The following is a 21228-nucleotide window of genomic DNA, read 5'->3' on the forward strand; positions in this document are numbered from 1 at the left end:
TTTTAAATTATTATTAAAGTTCAGAGATATAACTTATTTGTCTCAGGAGTTTACCTAAATGAGATGGTGAATGTAAACATCACCATGGACATCTTAAAGTGGTGGTCCAGAAAGTAATTGTAAGGCTTGGTTCTGTTAATAAGATGCAAATTAATGTGTGCTCATGTTTCACTTGAAGGAAATCATGTTATTTTTTCCTAAATCTCACTTTAATTACATACAGCTACTCAGCTAACATGAAAAGGCTTGCACTAAATTCCAGGGGTTTCATTACCACGACGTAAAATGGGCGTGGCTCGGTCGGTGTTTGGGAAACGCCCCCTTAAAAAAAAACAATACTGAGAGGTCACCGATCATGCGCAGTACAGGTTCTTTTTTAGCGCGGTCATTTCAAACAGGATGATTATGGATAAAGAACCTACCGCGGTGGATAACGAGGGAAAAAAACAATCTTACAGGTTATTTTTTTGTTTTTATAATGTTATATTTTAAAGATTTCATTAGCAAAAACAGCTGACCTCGTTTTACTCCGTTTTACTGTCTCTGGGCTTTTGTACTTCCATTTTAAACCAAATAATAATGGTTGTGGTAAGATTAACCGTGTTTTTGTAGTTTAAAATATTGTATTCAGTCATGTTAAACAAATAAATACCACATTTTCTGTATTAAACCGTGGTTAATTTTTCTTTCTCTATCTTAGTCAATTAACATAACTCGTATTTATTTTCTATTTTTATTTAAAGTCATCATACACAAAACAACTGAGATCAGGACAGGTATCTTATGTTAACTAATATAAAAGTGATCATATATGAAACACCTGGGTTCAGGACAGGTATCTGATGTTAACTAATATAAAAGTGATCATATATGAAACACCTGGGTTCAGGACAGGTATCTGATGTTAATGTATATAAAAGTGATCATACATGAAACCCCTGGGATCAGGACAGGTATCTGATGTTAACTAATATAAAAGTGATCATACATGAAACCCCTGGGATCAGGACAGGTATCTGATGTTAATGTATATAAAAGTGATCATACATGAAACCCCTGGGATCAGGACAGGTATCTGATGTTAACTAATATAAAAGTGATCATACATGAAACACCTGGGATCAGGACAGGTATCTGATGTTACTGTATATAAAAGTGATCATACATGAAACCCCTGGGATCAGGACAGGTATCTGATGTTAACTAATATAAAAGTGATCATACATGAAACCCCTGGGATCAGGACAGGTATCTGATGTTAACTAATATAAAAGTGATCATACATGAAACACCTGGGATCAGGACAGGTATCTGATGTTACTGTATATAAAAGTGATTATACATGAAACCCCTGGGATCAGGACAGGTATCTGATGTTAACTAATATAAAAGTGATCATACATGAAACCCCTGAGATCAGGACAGTTATCTGATGTTAATGTATATAAAAGTGATCATACATGAAACCCCTGGGATCAGGACAGGTATCTGATGTTAATGTATATAAAAGTGATCATACATGAAACCCCTGGGATCAGGACAGGTATCTGATGTTACTGTATATAAAAGTGATCATACATGAAACCCCTGAGATCAGGACAGGTATCTGATGTTAATGTATATAAAAGTGATCATACATGAAACCCCTGAGATCAGGACAGGTATCTGATGTTAATGTATATAAAAGTGATCATACATGAAACCCCTGGGATCAGGACAGGTATCTGATGTTAATGTATATAAAAGTGATCATACATGAAACCCCTGAGATCAGGACAGGTATCTGATGTTAATGTATATAAAAGTGATCATACATGAAACCCCTGAGATCAGGACAGGTATCTGATGTTAATGTATATAAAAGTGATCATGCTTGAAACCCCTGGGATCAGGACAGGTATCTGATGTTAACTAATATAAAACTGATCATACATGAAACACCTGGGATCAGGACAGGTATTTGATGTTAATGTATATAATATAACAGTGATCATACATGAAACACCTGGGATCAGGACAGGTATTTGATGTTAATGTATATAATATAACAGTGATCATACATGAAACACCTGGGATCAGGACAGGTATCTGATGTTAAATAATATAAAAGTGATCATACATGAAACACCTGAGATCAGGACAGGTATCTGATGCTACTGTATAAGATATATAAAGTATTTGACACAAAAGCCCTGGGATCAGGAGATGTATCTTAAGTTATTACAGTATTAATGTAATCTGAGAGGTATCTTAAGTTAATTTGTTTAATATAACACACTGACTTCACATGAAACACCTGCGATCAGGACAGCTATTTTAAAGTACTTCATATAAAAGGCATTGGACACGAAACCCCTGCGAATACGTACAGGTATCTGAATCAAACGGCTGTTTTCACAATCTGCGCATGATCCGTGACCTATGCAAATTCACAGATAGGCCACGCCCACTTGATGACGTAGTAGCGGTTACGCTGTACTGAAACCCCTGGAAAAAAGTGACTGCCAACATGAAAACAACTGATATATTTCCTAGTTCCTCTGAAAGGCCCGCCCTCAAGTGACTCTGATTGGTCATCGTCATAATGTGCTGTGATTCGCGGATCGGCTCCACGTCACGCCCGTTCAAGCACACACTTTTTATGAGAGTGCTTCTGTGCCATTGTGTGTGTGTGTTTATACTGTGAACTATCTGTAACACGAGAAGCGCATGTGTGTGGAACCGATGTTTATTTTTATTTTTCTCTTATGCTCTGAATAAGTTATTTTCTGTGGTAAAGCTGCTGACAGAATAAAGCACAAGATGTGGCATGACACCTGTGTGAGCCTTGATTGTTTTTTTTTTTTGGTGCTACACTCCAGTTAGGAGAGCATTGCTGTATTTTTTTAACTCACGACGACGTCTTTCACACATATTCGGAATGTGCCTGTGTGTAACATAAATCGTTCACATATCTTTTGCAACTTCAAATTTATAAAACTCATGGAAAATCTGCCGATAGAGAAAGTGCCGTCGCACACAGAGAGACGCATGTGCTGTGCGTATATGTGTGTGTCTGTGTGTGTGTTTACAGCAGTTTGATAAATATGGATTTGTAGCTAAATCTTTAGCGATGACGAACATTATTTCCCATTGTTTACATCTTTGTTACAAAATACGGTTAAGGCTAGACACTGTGCATGTCATGATCAATTTTAACAAATAAAAACACTTACAGGTCGTGGCTCAGAGCAGGCACGTGCACACATAGGGCTCAACCTGTGCAGTGCACATGCCCTTTTTAGTAATGGATAGAAAGTGCCCTTCCAAAATGATCAAAAGCCCCCCTCCCCCCTATCACTTTTCAGTAGGCACGCGACAACACCGCTCTTGCGTACGCGTGCTCCCCAACCCCCACCACCCCGCTTTACAGTATGTGCGCGAGAACACCGCTGTTCGGAACGTGCGCGACAACACCGCTCTTCAGTACGCGCGCGACAATTACAACCCCCGCTCTTCAAAAAAAATTTATGCTGCACATGCCCTTTGGACAGTCTCTGCATGGGCCTGGCTCAGAGTTTACAGCGTCTCTTTGTAGATGCTCCATCTGTGAGAAGATTTTAGCCGAATCCAGCACTGAACCAAGAGACATTCTGGAAGCTGTGTTTTGTCAAATCATGCTTGCTATGTATTTTATAGTTCTCTGGAACATAATTAATATTGAACTGTAAGCACTTCTGTGTTTGTGTCGTGCCATTTGGAAGCCCAAATACAGAAACAGAGAAGCTCTGTGGAAATAGCAGGATGGCACTTCTCCCTCTGCTGTAATGTTACAGCGCCTCTGGCCACGGCCCTTAGCTGCGCAGTGTGGGTGCGCAGTAAACAAAGCTTTGTGATCTCACAGGGGGCGGAAGTATTTTTTGTAGTCCCCAAATTTCGTTCATTGTAGGCTTTGCTTAGCTAACTCTGTAAAAATCAAGGTTTCCCTTTGCATTGAAGTTTGAGCATTTTACATTCAGAGATGTTGTTTATGTTCACTAGGGATGTCCCGATCCGATATTGATATCGGAAATTCGTCCAATATCAGTCCAAAAAATTATATCGGACTGCGTTAAAAATCTCCGATTTAAGCAGTCCTATTCGCTCTAAACTCCGTTACAGCTATTCTATCCAGCAGCATCCAGAGCCAGTATGAAAAGCCCACGTGATCACAACACTGCTTGCAGCAGTAGCAAAGTCTCTAAGATGTAACATGCTCTTCACACTAAGTTATGGTGTATTAAGATAGTATTCTATTGTGACTGTAGCACACGCTAACGCGATCAACAACGGCACATCTCTACTGGTTTATTTACTTCACGTCAAGCGATCTTTAAGTTACATTGTTTTGTAAATGCTTCTAAGCAACGCACTGAATGGCGACGAACCGCACACCATGCGAACCTCATTTAAAACGTTTACGTTACAATTAGGTCATGGCATATCGTGGTTCATCCAGTGTGATACCCAATTCAACACCAGCGCTTCCCACATATAAGACTTTACCTCAGCAGCCCGGTTCTGTGTGTGTGACAAACTCCACAGACTTGGGTGTTCTGCTGTTTCAGACTTCAGAGATGCACTGGACATCTGACTTTGGTAGTCGCTTGAAGATGAGTGCGAGGACACGCGAAGAAAACCTTTTACTAAATAGACTGACCCAGCTCATTATTAAGGGTGACAATACATCCTCTTTTCCTGGACATGTCCTCTATTTGAGACTTAAAAATGCATTTAGCCAGGATTTCTAAATCGCCTAACATGTCCAAGATTCTGCTTTCGTTTTCTATAGCTGTCATGTAAAAGGTGTTAAATGCTAAAGCTTTTTGTTGTTTTAATTGTCTATTAAATAAGAATAAGAAATCATTCTGTTGCTGAGAGCCATTACAGTTTAAAAGAAAGAATGATATTACTTTCTGGCAGAAGTAAAATTTAATTAGAGGCATTCCCATGTTTAACTCTTCTTTAAAAAGCACAGAAGATAAAGTGCTCTGATAAACAGTGTCAGCTTTGCACACGAGTTTGCACTTCTGTCTGTCTTTACATTGTCTACTCTTCCCATGTGGGCAGTGGGGTGGAATCTGTGCAATATCTTATGCAAATAAATTGCAATAAAATTATTCTTTAAATTCTCATTATTGTATGTGCTGTGGAGAAAAGGTGTTTCAATCCAGCTACTGCAAATATATTTATGTTAAAGATAATATGTGCAATATATATTATTATAAAATTAATAATGTTTTGTTTGGGAACATTAATACAGCCATAATCTTCTTATGATACAAACACAGATTAAATATCTGATCTCATCATGTAAATGTTTGTACTAACCATATACTGCACATTTTTATTAATATAACAATAACTCTATTTCTGCTCCCCTGTGTAAAAGATATTTTTCAGCTCAAAACTGGATCACAAATTCATCAAGAAGCTGTGTGTGAAATTGAAACTTTAGACACTCAACCTTTAGCAGTTGGTCAGTTAACAGTATTTTTTCTTATGATCCTGCTCTCAGCTGTCTCTACCATTTGCTGATGGTAAAAAGTAACTGAAGTGACCTTTAATTAGAATTTTGCACTTTAAAAATATATATTTTGTTTATTCAATTAAGATATTTTTCACGGTCTTAATATTTATTCTTTAATTCATTTTATATATTCTTATGTGAAAGGTTCACATTTATGCAACCAATAGTTAATAAATTGGTTGTTTATTTCCATACTTACTGTTGCTGACTTTTGTTCTCAGTTTGATCTAGCTGTTCATATACGACTCAACGAAATAAAGAAAAGTAGAGTATTCAAGATTTGTGCTGATATCGGATACAAAATGTTGTATCAGGACATCACTTTTTATTTATATTGTGCAACATATATTTGTAAAGTCTTTATGCATAGTATATATATTGAAAAAGGGGAAAACAATTGTTATTATTAATAAGTCGTTGTATGAATGATGTAATGTTTAAATTATGTACTATTAAAAACACCTAAGGGTCACGTGACCATCAGGAAGAACGCAGCATGCCATTTTTCAAAGGACACATTTTATGTTCTCGTGGTCTCCAGACTTCGTTCTTCCGAGGACACCTGGCAAGACCGGTCTCCACTCCACAAGTACGCAAGTCCGTTCTCAGCGTTCTTGGAATTATGAAACAGCGAGCTTCTCCTCTTTGCTGTGGTGTAGAGTCCCTGGATTAACGTTACAGGTAGGTGGCGATAATGCACGAGATCAAGTGTGATCCGCCAAAAACGGAAGAAGAAGAAGAAGAAGAAAAGAAAGAGAAAAGTAACCTGGCTGTGAGACATGAACAGAATTAGTACTTTCAAACTCATTAGATGCATCTTTAGAAAATGTTTGTCTCCACGAATTTGTAGAGATATATATCACCGATATTACTGCACTGAGTCCAGTTCTCACGGTACTGGTCTCAGCAGAATCATGCAGCTAAAAAGTAAACTAACAAATGGTCCCAGTTTTCAGGATTTCATCATGAGTTCTGATAAAAGCGATTTTGACGGCAGTGAGGAATATGAGGAGCACTATATTCCTAAAAACATGTCAGACCATTCACGGAAAGGTCAGATTTTTTTTTTTCAGTGGATAGACATGATAGTACTAATGGAAATCATTTTTATTTGTTGTCAAACGAAATAATCATAAAACTACACCACCAAATATTTTGTATCACTTTTTTTTTGCATTATGTCTGACAACTAAATCAGTATTGTTATATAAAAAATAAGGTGTTGTGTATGTATGCATGATGTGTTTGTTAGTATGTTATTTTAATTATTAGAAAATGACATTAATCAGTATTAGGGGTTTTGTGTATTTTTAAATTAGGGCTGTATTATATTGGAAAAATGTAACATTGCAATATTTTTATACTGTGATATATATTTCGATATGAATACAATTTCAACTGATGACTTGAATATATCTGCTTATCACATATTTCTATCATATTTAGTAGGAGTGCTTCAGCATGAAATTTAAAACAACCTACAAGCATAGATAAATACAAAACAAGAAAAAAATATATACAGTTGAAATTAACCATGTTGTATTGTTTTCAAGGTCTCACAGTATTTAAAAAACATGATACTTAATTCTTTTAAAATCCTCATTCAGTCACACAAACCTCAGAAATACATACAAACGATAAATTATAAAACAAACCAGACATTGCATATCCTGCGATGTGACTATTGTGAATGATCACAGTTCCATATTGATGCTGAAACGATATATTGTGCAGTTGTAGTATAATAACTTTTTTGGTTTGCAGTATATGATTCAAATGTTGACATGTGAAATGTCTTGCAGTATATTTTGAAACATATGGCTGTCAGATGAATACCAATGACACTGAAATTGCTTGGTCCATTCTACAAAAAGCAGGATACTCAAGGACGCTTGAGCTTCAAAAGGTACTTTTTTCAGCAAAAATTATAAATGTTTCTATATATACCCATGGTGCTATTATTTAACCTGTTTTGCAAGATGAAAAGATAGATGTTTTTCAAACAAAAATCATGACTCATCAACTTTCATGCTAAAATTTATTCTAAACGTATTAAATAATTCAAGAACAATTAATTACATGCGTTGGCAATAATCAGGGACTTTTGACCATGCATAAAGAACCCTACATATAATTAGATACTATTTACAGGTTGAATGAAAAGTAACCTTTTAATTATTACTTTTTATGTTATTAAAAATCTATATTACAGTGCATGTATGTATGTTTCTATGTAAGTGTGTGTATATATAGGGGTTGGACAATGAAACTGAAACAGTAGCCAATTTAGTGTTGGAGGATTCATAGCTAAATTTGACCAGCCTGGTGGCCAGTCTTCATTGATTGCACATTCTACCTGTAAGAACAGTGTTTGAAGGTTTAATTAGCAGAGTAATAACACAGTTTTGCTTAAACTATTGCAGTGCACACAATATTATGGGTGACATTAGTTAAAAGAGGACAAATTGTTGGTACGAATCTTGCTGGTGCATGTGTCCAAGAGAGCATGTCTTTGTGATGTATCAAGAGTAGTGTTGTCATAATACTGGAACTAAACAGCACTCATTTGTTTGCAAGAAATTGAGGTTTTTAAAATTTTAGTACCGATCGGTATGGAAATTCAGTATCAAGACAACACTAATCAAGAGCCATGGTATCCAGATTAATGTCAGCATACCACTAAGTAGGACGAACCACATCCAAAAGAAAAGTAATTGTGGGCAAAAGAGGAAGCGGTCTAAAAGTGATGTCTAGGTTCTAGGAGTTTAACGGATCATGATCTTGATGCTCAAAAATGAAAGTTTTTTTCTTTAACATTATTTTGTCAATAAGTGGCGACAACCAGCCATCAAAAATATGCCACTGTATAGTTATTCAAAAATGATCCATCTAGTACTGATACTTCTAGTACTGTTTTTGTAATAAATAGAAGGCAAATTATATTTGTCTCCTCCCCTTTTTAACTGATCCGAAAAATGCTCCAATCCGTGACTTAAAAAACCATAATGTGATTCACACAATTACTAGGTGCTAGCACGTATTGTATGCAAAAAAACAAAATAAAACAAACAAAAAAAAAATGTTAAACCACTGCTGCCCAACTCACTGTTGAATTAAATGTGCACCTCTGCTGTCATGTTTCCACCAAAACTGTTTGTCATGACTCTGGAGCTTCACAGGGTCAGCATACCAGGCTGCTATAGCCAAACCTTTTTTCATAGGGTTGTGACAATGAGAAAATTTCCCCACTGGTTTATTGACATGTGAAAATACCAGTAATATTGGTATCACCGTGGGGGTGGGGGTTTCGTCTTTTTTTCTGCTTTTAAATAGCTTATTAATGTGTGTGTAATATATTTTTACTTTCAGTTTTGTGGAAATTGGCATTTCGGCATTAATTGTTTGAATGGACGACAACAAAACTACAAAAAAATAAAAAACAAAAAGAAAAACTAGTATTAAAAACAGAACTTTTATTAACATAACAGAAAAAAAAACACAACAATGCTACAGCCTGAAAAAACTGGAAATTAGAACCAAACAAATGACAACCATAGAATGTTTATTACATAGCCTATGTTAGAATGTTTTTAAAATGAATAAGAAAATAAAATAAAGAGATAATTAATTAAATAGCACAACTTTTAAATAAGATTAAACGAATGAACAAGAAACAAATATAAAAAAACTCCAAAATGACATTAGGCTACAAAAATGACAGGTCTGCAGTCTTTAAAAAAATAAATAAACAAATAAACAAAAACACTGTAAATTGGCATTTATTAACAGTGCAGTCTACATGTTCTTTGCCAGGAAACCCAACATGTTGACCATCTCTGGTTTAAGGTGGGATCTTGTGGGGCTCACTATATTCCCCATCGTGCTGAATACTCACTCGGATGCGCAGCTTGTTGCGCACACTCAAAGATACTTTTTGGTTACCTTTGCCAACAGGGGGAACATACTTTGATTGTCTTTTGTTGTCCTACCTGACTTCAGTGTCTTAATGTATTAATTTGCCTAATGTGTTATATATTAATAGCTTAGTCCTTATAAACAAACTTTTTATAGAATATTTTATTAACGAATCTATAGGCTACTGAAGAATAAACCAAATATGAAATATTGTCCTTGCATAATAATTATAGTTAAACAAGCTAGCACTTTTAATGTATATATTATGATATATACATTATAACCCACTACACAGTAAAATATTTTTTGAATGGCTCGCCTATTGGCAGCATATATAACCGTTAAGCTTAAACAGGCTAAGCATATTTTTATTAATATTAAAACACATTAATACAAACTAGCCACCCTTTGATAAATTTTTTGTTTTTGTATATTTTTATCAAACGAAAAATGGTTTTCATTTTATTAGAATTATTGTAATTGTTAGGCTACACAACTTCTACAGAACATTAGCTCTGATTACATTTTTTACAGATATCCTACAGATAGACGTTATGGCTCAAAGACATTTATGCCTGTTAATTTCAGTGGTGTATTTTGACAGATTTCGCAGCTATTCTGTCAGGTACCAGCCTTAGTTTTGCGAATTGACTTGTGTGGCATCTACGTATTGATGTCTGGATGACAGCGAGAGAGAGAGATGAGATCAGACCTCAGAGTCGATGTGTGGTTGCACATCACAGTTATTTTACTGCAATTTTTAAATATTGGCTCATCTAAATTAACTTTTCATTCGATTAAAAGCCAAAATGTTGCCAGACAGATGAAGCAACTTTCGGTTTTGGAAGAGAGTGGCTTCAGTTATAAAAGACGCACACACACAAGATACACTCTTGTAGGCCTATTTATTATTGTTTTTTTTTAACATTGAACACATTAACATTAAATTTAATGCTAAACTTACATTAAATTATTATCAAGTACAAAAAAGAACAGCTAAACTTCAGAAAAAGTGATCACTACGGTTGCCGGGATGGTTGTTTTGTTTCTCTGCAGTTGGCTTGTCAGTGGCATGGCATTGCTAAATCACTCACATGATTTTTTTTTTTAAATGAGGTGCTTTTGCATTGCATTTTGACACTAAATTGTCCCCCATTCTCTTTAAATTTGACTCTTCTCGTTCTTCTCACATGATAAATGAAATATAACGCATTGTAGCTATGTTCAGATTTTAATTATAGTGCATGCTTTCGTCTTAAGTAAATTACTTAGAATCATTCATTCATTTTCTTCTCGGCTTAGTCCCTTTATTAAATGGGGTCGCCACAGCCGAATAACCCGCCAACTTATCCAGCACATTTTTATGCAGCAGATGCCCTTCCAGCTGCAACCCATCTCTGGGAAACATACACACACACACACACTCATACATTACGGCCTGTTTAGTCTACCCAATTCACCTGTACCGCATGTCTTTGGACTGGGGGAAACTGGAGCACCCGGAGGAATATCATTCAATATCATGGAATTCCCCAGCCTCAATACTTGTGCTAGATGGGTGCATCCCTGCCAAGTATTACCCGGTAGGGCTGGGTAATATTTAAATTAAGATAATCATGATATAATTTAGGGCTGGGCGATAATACGATAATTATGACAATATATATTTTTTCGATAAAAGGATAATGACAGTTCGATAAGTGTTTAATATTATTTACGCACTATGCGTAAAGCTACGCAAGCATTTTGCAGCCTGCCCTTCCGGGTGGCGTACGCGGCACAAGTTTACAGCAATTCGGTGTTAGTTACACTTAAAGGGTTAAGAAAAAAATAAGGTAGCAATGTCACAGTCACAGACATTGATGACAATGACAATCCGACACAAAACAGAGCAACGTGGCAGAGCAAACTGCAGACTACTCGTGCCATCAAAAGCAGGCAACACCATAAACACGTTTCATTGTTTAAAACAATACCACCCTTATGATGATGCTAATAAAATTACAAACACAAATTAAAGCTGCAAGCAGCGATGATAGGGACCTCGCACCCGGGCTCACCCCTGCCTGGTGACCTTACGATGACACAGAACAGCGAACAATAATAATTTAAGCCAATATATAAAAAAAGATCTAAGAAAATCACAGATTTATGCCAAACTTCCTCCTGTCAGCAGGTGGCGCTATAACTGTGACTTAAGATTGGCATGTAGATGTCTTCCGGAGAGGAATCTTATCAACCATGTGAAGTTTCAGGCACATGGGACATTGTGTGGCTGAGGTATAAGCCAAACTACCTTCTGCCAGCAGGTGGCGTTATGACTGACTCAATATTGTTATGTGGATGTGTTCAGGAGCGGACTTTTATCAACCATCTGAAGTTTCAGGCAGATCAGAGATTGTGTGGAAATTGTGTTTAAAGACAAACTATATTCTGCCAGCAGGTGGCGCTATTAAAGACTCAATATTATTATATACATGTGTTTAGGAGAGGACTTTCATCAACCATGTGACATTTTAGGCAGATCTGACATTGTGTGGCCGAGTTACAAGCCAAAATTCCTTCTGCCAGCAGGTGACGCTATGACTCTGACTCAATATTACTATGTAGATGTGCTCAAGAGAGGACTTTCATCAACCATGTGAAGTTTCAGGCAGATCGGACATTGTGTGGCCGAGTTACAAGCCAAACTACCTTCTGCCAGCAGGTGGCGCTATGACTAACTCAATATTGTTATGTGGATGTGTTCAGGAGAGGACTTTTATCAATCATGTGAAGTTTCAGGCAGATCAGACATTGTGTGGTTGAGTTATAAGAAATTCCTGTTCCATGGCGAAGCGTTGAGGTTTGTCATGCCGCCACAGACACGCCCTTCTGCAAAAACTCTAGATCTTCACAATATATCATCGCTAGAGCTTTCAGATGACACCACTCTATTTTGGTGCTGATACGGGAAAGTTTGTGGGAGGAGTTTGTTACAGTGTCAAACATGTCATTTCCTGTGGCCAGCAGGTGGCGCTATATTTGTAACTGGATATCGGCATGTAAACCTGATCAGGTCAGGACTGTTATTAAATGTGTGAATTTTGAAGCAGATCAAATATTGCATGCCAGAGTTATAAAGACTTCCTGTTTTGTGGCGAATCATCAAAGTTTGCGAGGCCGCCACGGACACGCCCATCGATGAAAACTCTAAAGCTTCGCAATTTAACATCACCAAGGCTTTAAGATGACAAAACCCAATTTTGGTGTTTATCAGATAAAATCCCTAGGAGGAGTTCGTTAAAATACAACACCTGAAAATGGCAAAAGCGCCACTTTTTCGCCACAGGAAGTTAAAAATATCCGACTTCCTGTTGGGTTTGAGATATGGCTCCAAGAGACTTTTTCGTATGTTTTGCCATGTTTGAGGTGTGTGCCAATTTTTGTGCATGTGCGTGATTCGTAGCTCGGGGGCTCGTCCGTTTAATTTTTCTAGGTGGCGCTGTCGAGTCATTTTGCCACGCCCACTTCAATATTGTTATGTGGATGTGTTCAAGAGATGACGTTTATCAACCATGTGAAGTTTCAGGCAGATCGGACATTGTGTGGTTGTGTTATAAGGACTTCCTGATCCATGGCGAAGCGTTGAGGTTTGTCATACCGCCACGGACACACCCCTCTGCGAAAACTCTAGATCTCTACAATATATCATTGCTAGAGCTTTCAGATAACACCACTCAAATTTGGTGCTGATACGATAAAATTTGTGGGAGGAGTTTGTTACTCCGTAAATCATGTCATTTCCTGTGGCCAGCAGGTGGCGCTGTAACTGTATCTGGATATTGGCATGTAAACGTGTTCAGGTCAGGACGCTTATCAAGCGTGTGGATTTTGAGGCAGATCGGGTAATGTATGCCTGAGTTATAACGACTTCCTCTTTTGTGGTGAATCGTCAAAGTTTGCGAGGCCGCCACGGACACGCCCATCGATGAAAACTCTAAAGCTTCGCAATTTAACATCGCCAAGGCCTTTAGATGACAAAACCCAATTTTGGTGTCGATCGGATAAAATCCCTAGGAGGAGTTCGTTAAAATACAACGCCTGGAAATGGCAAAAACGCCACTTTTTCGCCGCAGGAAGTTAAAAATATTCGACTTCCTGTTGGGTTTGAGATATGGCTCCAAGAGACTTTTTCGTATGTTTTGGCATGTTTGAGGTGTGTGCCAATTTTCGTGCATGTGCGTGATTCGTATATCGGGGGCTCGTCCGTTTAATTTTTCTAGGTGGCGCTGTCGAGTCATTTTGCCACGCCCACTTCCGAAGCCCATAACAAACGTAAATTTTCGCCACTTCTGAGGCGTGTGCAAAGTTTCGTGAGTTTTCGGGCATGTTTAGCCCCTCAAAACCGCGATTCATTCCGCGGAAGAAGAAGAAGAAGAAGAAGAAGAAGAAGAAGAATAATTAAAGCTGCAAGCAGCGATGATAGGGACCTCGCACCCGTGCTCACCGCCTCCCGGTGGCCTCAGGATGACAGAGAACAGTAAACAATAACAATTTAAGCCGATATATATAAAAAACCTGAGAAATCCACAGATTTATGCCAAACTTCCTCCTGTCAGCAGGTGGCGCTATGACTGTGACTCAGTTTTGTCATGTAGATGTCTTCAGGAGAATAATTTTATCAACTATGAGAAGTTTCAAGCAGTTCTGACATTGTGTGGCTGAGTTATAAGCCAAACTACCTTCTGCCAGCAGGTGGCGCTATAACTGACTCAATATTGTTATGTAGATGTGTTCAGGAGAAGACTTTTATCAACCATGTGAAGTTTCAGGCAGATCGGACATTGTGTGGCTGAGTTATAAGCCAAACTACCTGTTGCCAGCAGGTGGCGCTATGACTGTGACTCAATATTGGCATGTAGATGTGTTTAGGAAAGGACTTTTATCAACCCTGTGAAGTTTCAGGCTGATTGGACATTGTGTGGCTGAGTTATAAGAAAAACTACCTTCTGTCACTAGGTGGCGCTATGACTGACTCAATATTGGCATTTAGATGTCTTCAGGAGAGGAATTTAATCAACCATGTAAAGTTTCAGGCAGATCATACATTGTGTGGTTGAGTTATAAGGACTTCCTTTTTCATGGCGAAGCGTTGAGGTTTGTCATGCCACCACAGACACGCCCCTCTGCGAAAACTCTAGATCTTCACAATATATCATCGCATGAGCTTTCAGATACACAACCAACCAAATTTGGTGCTTATATGAAAAAATTTGTGGGAGGAGTTTATTACTTTGTAAATCATGGAATTTTCTGTGGCCAGCAGGTGGCGCTATAACTGTATCTGGATATCGGCATGTAAACTTGTTCAGGTCAGGACGCTTATCAAACGTGTGAATTTTGAGGCAGATCGGATAATGCATGCCTGAGTTTTAACGACTTCCTGTTTTGTTGTGAATCGTTAAAGTTTGCGAGGCCACCACGGACACGCCCATCGATGAAAACTCTTAAGCTTCGCAATTTAACATCGCCAAGGCCTTTAGATGAAAAAACCCAATTTTGGTGTCGATAGCAAAAAATCCCTAGAAGGAGTTCGTTTGGATACAAAGCCTGAAAATGGCAAAAATGCCACTTATTTGCCACAGGAAGTTAAAAATATCCGACTTCCTGTTGGGTTTGAGATATGGCTCCAAGAGACTTTTTCGTATGTTTTGGTGTGTTTAAGGTGTGTGCCAATTTTCGTGCATGTGCGTGATTCGTAGATCAGAGGCTCGTCCGTTTAATTTTTATAGGTGGCGCTGTCGAGTCATTTTGCCACGCCCACTTCATTATTGTTATGAGGATGTGTTCAGGAGAGGACTTTTATCAACCATGTGAAGTTTCAGGCAGATCGGACATTGTGTGCTTGAGTTATAAGGACTTCCTGTTCCATGGCGAAGCGTTGAGGTTTGTCATGCCGCCACGGACACGCCCCTCTGCGAAAACTCTAGATCTTCACAATATATCATCGCTAGGGCTTTCAGATAACACAACCCAAATTTGGTGCTGATACGAAAAAATTTGTGGGAGGAGTTTGTTACGATGTAAAACATGTCATTTCCTGTGGCCAGCAGGTGGCGCTATAACTGTATCTGGATATCGTTATGTAAACTTGTTCAGGTCAGGACTCTTATCAAACGTGTGAATTTTGATGCAGATCGGATAATGCATGCCTGAGTTATAACGACTTCCTGTTTTGTGGCGAATCGTCAAAGTTTGCGAGGCCGCCACGGACACGCCCATCGACGAAAACTCTAAAGCTTCGCAATTTAACATCGCCAAGGCCTTTAGATGACAAAACCCAATTTTGGTGTCGATCGGATAAAATCCCTAGGAGGAGTTCGTTAAAATACGACGCCTGGAAATGGCAAAAACGCCACTTTTTCGCCGCAGGAAGTCAAAAATATCCAACTTCCTGTTGGGTTTGAGATATGGCTCCAAGAGACTTTTTCGTATGTTTTGGCATGTTTGAGGTGTGTGCCAATTTTCGTGCATGTGTGTGATTCGTGGATCGGGGGCTCGTCCGTTTAATTTCTCTAGGTGGCGCTGTCGAGTCATTTTGCCACGCCCACTTCCGAGACCCATAATAAACGTAAATTTTCGCCACTTCTGAGGCGTGTGCAAAGTTCCGTGAGTTTTCGGGCATGTTTAGCCCCTCAAAATCGCGATTCATTCCGGAAAAGAATAATAATAATAATAATTAAAGCTGCAAGCAGCGATGATAGGGACCTCGCACCCGGGCTCACCGCCTCCCGGTGGTCTCAGGATGACAGAGAACAGCGAACAATATTAATTTAAGCCGATAAATATAAAAAACCTAAGGAAATCATAGATTTATGCCAAACTTCCTCTTGTCAGCAGGATGCGCTATAACTGTGACTCAAGATTGTTATGTAGATGCCTTCAGTAAAGGAATCTTATCAACCATGTAAATTTTCAGGCAGATCGAATATTGTTTGGCTGAGTTGTAAGCCAAATTTCTGGTTGCCAGCAGGTGGCGCTATGACTGTGACTCAATATTGTTTTGTAGATGTCTTCAGGAGTGGATTTTAATTACCCATGTGAAGTTTCAAGCTGTTCAGACATTGTCTGGCTGAGTTATAAGCCTAAGTACCTTCTGTCAGCAGGTGGCGCTATGACTGTGACTCAATATTGGCATGTAGATGTGTTCAGAAGAGGACTTTTATCAACAGTGTGAAGTTTCAGGCAGATCAGAAATTGTGTGGTTGAGTTAGAAGGACTTCCTGTTCCATGGCGAAGCGTTGAGGTTTGTCATGCCACAACGGACACGCCCCTCTGCAAAAACTCTAAATCTTCGCAATTTAACATCGCGAAGGCCTTTAGATGAAAAAACCAAATTTTGGTGTTGATCGGATAAAATCCCTAGGAGGAGTTCGTTAAAATACAACGCCTGGAAATGGCAAAAACGCCACTTTTTTACAGCAGGTAGTTAAAAATATCCGACTTCCTGTTGGGTTTGAGTTATGGCTCCAAGAGACTTTTTTCTATGTTTTGGCATGTTTGAGGTGTGTGCCAATTTTCGTGCATGTGCGTGATTCGTATATCAGGGGCTCATCCGATTAATTTTGGTAGGTGGCGCTGTCGAGTCTATTTGCCACGCCCACTGCAACATTGTTATGTGGATGTGTTCAGGAGAGGACTTTTATCAACCATGTGAAGTTTCAGGCAGATCGGACATTGTGTGGTTGAGTTATATAGCCTTCCTGTTCCATGGCGAAGCGTTGAGGTTTGTCATGTCGCCACGGACACGCCCCTCTGCGAAAACTCTAGATCTTCACAATATATCAACGCTAGAGCTTTCAGATAACACTATCATACTTTGGTGCTGATACGATAAAATTTGTGGGAGGAGTTTGTTACTCTGTAAAACGTCATTTCCTGTGGCCAGCAGGTGGCGCTATAACTGTATCTGGATATTGGCATGTAAACGTGTTCAGGTCAGGACTCTTATCAAGCGTGTGAATTTTGAGGCAGATCGGATAATGCATGCCTGAGTTATAACGACTTCCTGTTTTGTGGCGAATCGTCAAAGTTTGCGAGGCCGCCACGGACACGCCCATTGACGAAAACTCAAAAGCTTCGCAATTTAACATCGCCAAGGCCTTGAGATGACAAAACCCAATTTTGGTGTCGATCGGATAAAATCCCTAGGAGGAGTTCGTCAAAATACAACGCCTGGAAATGGCAAAAATGCCACTTTTTCGCCGCAGGAAGTTAAAAATATCCGACTTCCTGTTGGGTTTGAGATATGGCTCCAAGAGACTTTTTCGTATGTTTTGGCATGTTTGAGGTGTGTGCCAATTTTCGTGCATGTGCGTAATTCGTGGATCGGGGGCTCGTCCGTTTAATTTTTCTAGGTGGCGCTGTCGAGTCAATTTGCCACGCCCACTTCCGAGACCCATAATAAACGTAAATTTTCGCCACTTCTAAGGCGTGTGCAAAGTTGCGTGAGTTTTCGGGCATGTTTAACCCCTCTAAATCGCGATTCATTGGAGAGAAGAATAATAATAATAATAATAATAATAATAAACGGAGCAATTCCAATAGGGCCTACGCACCGTTTCGGTGCTCGGTCCCTAATTAAAGCTGCAAGCAGCGATGATAGGGACCTCGCACCCGGGCTCACCGCCGCCCGGTGGCCTCAGGATGACAGAGAACAGTGAACAATATTAATTTAAGCCATTATATTTAAAAAATCTGAGAAAATCACCGATTTATGCCAAACCTCCTCCTCTCAGCAGGTGGCGCTATGACTGTAACTCAAGATTGGCATGTAGATGTCACCAGGAGAGGAATCTTATTAACCATGTGAAGTTTCAGGCAGATCGAACATTGTTTAGCTGAGTTATAAGCCAAACTGCCTTTTGTCAGCAGGTGGCGCTACGACAGACTCAATGTTGTTATGTAGATGTGTTTAGGAGAGGACTTTTATCAACCATGTGAACTTTTAGGCAGATCGGACTTTGTGTGGTTGAGTTATAAAGCAAACTACCAACTGCCAGCAGGTGGCGCTATAACTGTGACTAAAGATTGGCATGTAGATGCCTTCAGTAATGGAATTTAATCAACCATGTGAAGTTTCAGGCAGATCGGATGTTGTTTGGCTGAGTTATAAGCCTATCTACCTTCTGCCAGCAGGTGGCGTTATGACAGACTCATTACTGTTTTGGGGATGTGTTCAGAAGAGGACTTTTATGAGCCATGTGAAGATTCAGGCTGATCTGACTTTGTGTGGTTGAGATATAAGGACTTCCTGTTCCACGGCAAAGTGTTGTGGTTTGTCATGCCGCCACGGACACGCCCCTCTGCAAAAACTCTAGATCTTCACAATATATCATCACTTAAGCTTTCAGATAACAACCCACCAAACTTGGTGCTGATACAAAAAAAATAGTGGAAGGAGTTTATTACTCTGTAAATCATGACATTTCCTGTGGCCAGCAGGTGGCGCTATAACTGTATCTGGATATTGGCATGTAAACGTGTTCTGGTCTGGACTCTTATTAAACATGTGAATTTTGAGGCAGATCGGATAATGCATGCCTAAGTTATAATGACTTCCGGTTTTGTGGCGAATCGTCAAAGTTTGCGGGGCCGCCACGGACACGCCCATCGACAAAAACTATAAAGCTCCGCAATTTAACATCGCCAAGGCCTTTAGATGACAAAACTCAATTTTGGTGTCGATAGCATAAAATCCCTAGGAGGAGTTCGTTAAGATACAACGCCTGGAAATGGCAAAAATGCCACTTATTTGCAGCAGGAAGTTAAAAATATCCGACTTCCTGTTGGGTTTGAGATATGGCTCCAAGAGACTTTTTCGTATGTTTTGGCGTGTTTGAGGTGTATGCCAATTTTCGCGCATGTGTGTGATTCGTAGATCAGGGGCTCGTCCGTTTAATTTTTCTAGGTGGCGCTGTCGAGTTATTTTGCCACGCCCACTTCAATATTGTTATGGGGATGTGTTCAGGAGAGGACTTTTATCAACCATGTGAAGTTTCAGGCTGACCGGACTTTGTGTGGTTGAGTTATGAGGACTTCCTTTTCCATGGCGAAGCGTTGAGGTTTGTCATGGCGCAACGGACACGCCCCTCTCCGAAAACTCTAGATCTTCACAATCTATCATTGCTAGAGCTTTCTGATAACACAACCCAAATTTGGTGCTGATTCGAAAGAATTTGTGGGAGGAGTTTGTTACAGTGTAAAACATGTCATTTCCTGTGGCCAGCAGGTGGCGCTATAACTGTATCTGGATATTGGCATGTAAACGTGTTCAGGTCAGGACTCTTATCAAGCGTGTGAATTTTGAGGCAGATCGGATGATGCATGCCTGAGTTATAACGACTTCCTGTTTTGTGGCGAATTGTCAAAGTTTGCGAGGCCGCCACGGACACGCCCATCGAAGAAAACTCTAAAGCTTCGCAATTTACCATCGCCAAGGTCTTTAGATGACAAAACCCAATTTTGGTGTTGATCGGATAAAATCCCTAGGAGGAGTTCGTTAAAATACAACGCTTGGAAATGGCAAAAACGCCACTTTTTCGCCGCAGGAAGTCAAAAATATCCGACTTCCTGTTGGGTTTGAGATATGGCTCCAAGAGACTTTTTCGTATGTTTTGGCGTGTTTGAGGTGTGTGCCAATTTTCGTGCATGTGTGTGATTCCTGGATTGGGGGCTCGTCCGTTTAATTTTTCTAGGTGGCGCTGTCGAGTCATTTTGCCACGCCCACTTCCGAGACCCATATCAACCTGCTATTTACACCGGGTTTGGTGTGTGTGCAAATTTTCATGAGTTTTCGGGCATGTTTAGACCCTCAAAAGTGCCCCGATAGGGGGCGGAATAATAATAATAATAATAATAATAATAATAATAATAATAATTAAAGCTGCAAGCAGCGATGATAGGGACCTCGCACCCGGGCTCACCGCCGCCCGGTGACCTTACGATGACAGAGAACAGACAAAAATAATAATTTAAGCCAATATATAAAAAAAGATCTAAGAAAATCACAGATTTATGCCAAACTTCCTCCTGTCAGCAGGTGGCGTTATGACTGACTCAATATTGTTATGTGGATGTGTTCAGGAGCGGACTTTTATCAACCATGTGAAGTTTCAGGCAGATCAGAGATTGTGTGGTTGAGTTATAAGAAATTCCTGTTCCATGGCGAAGCGTTGAGGTTTGTCATGCCACCACAGACACGCCCTTCTGCAAAAACTCTAGATCTTCACAATATATCATCGCTAGAGCTTTCAGATGACACCACTCTATTTTGGTGCTGATACGGGAAAGTTTGTGGAAGGAGTTTGTTACAGTGTCAAACATGTAATTTTCTGTGGCCAGCAGGTGGCGCTATAAATGTAACTAGATATCGGCACGTAAACCTGATCAGGTCAGGACTGTTATTAAATGTGTGAATTTTGAGGCAGATCGAATATTGCATGCCAGAGTTATAAAGACTTCCTGTTTTGTGGCGAATCATCAAAGTTTGCGAGCCCGCCACGGACACGCCCATCGATGAAAACTCTAAAGCTTCGCAATTTAACATCACCAAGGCTTTAAGATGACAAAACCCAATTTTGGTAATTATCAGATAAAATCCCTAGGAGGAGTTCGTTAAAATACAATGCCTTAAAATGGCAAAAGTGCCACTTTTTCGCCACAGGAAGTTAAAAATATCCTACTTCCTGTTGGGTTTGAGATATGGCTCCAAGAGACTTTTT

General features: G+C 39.4%; 1 protein-coding gene across 2 annotated transcripts in view; it reads left to right on the forward strand.

The window, feature by feature from the left end:
• The first annotated feature begins 6281 nt into the window (after positions 1-6281).
• cdk5rap1 (CDK5 regulatory subunit associated protein 1) overlaps positions 6282-21228 on the forward strand; it is a 205607-nt gene continuing 190660 nt past the window's right edge. The window contains exons 1-2 of one of the 2 annotated variants that reach the window (XM_087272514.1): positions 6282-6601; positions 7351-7454. In XM_087272514.1, the coding sequence (XP_087128640.1) occupies positions 6328-6601; positions 7351-7454 (378 nt within the window). In that variant the 5' untranslated portion in view covers positions 6282-6327. 2 annotated transcript variants of the gene reach the window in all.

The sequence above is a fragment of the Danio rerio genome, chromosome 11 (assembly GCF_052040795.2).
Source record: "Danio rerio strain M-AB ecotype USA chromosome 11, GRCz13ab, whole genome shotgun sequence".
NCBI classification, from domain to species: Eukaryota; Metazoa; Chordata; class Actinopteri; order Cypriniformes; family Danionidae; genus Danio; species Danio rerio.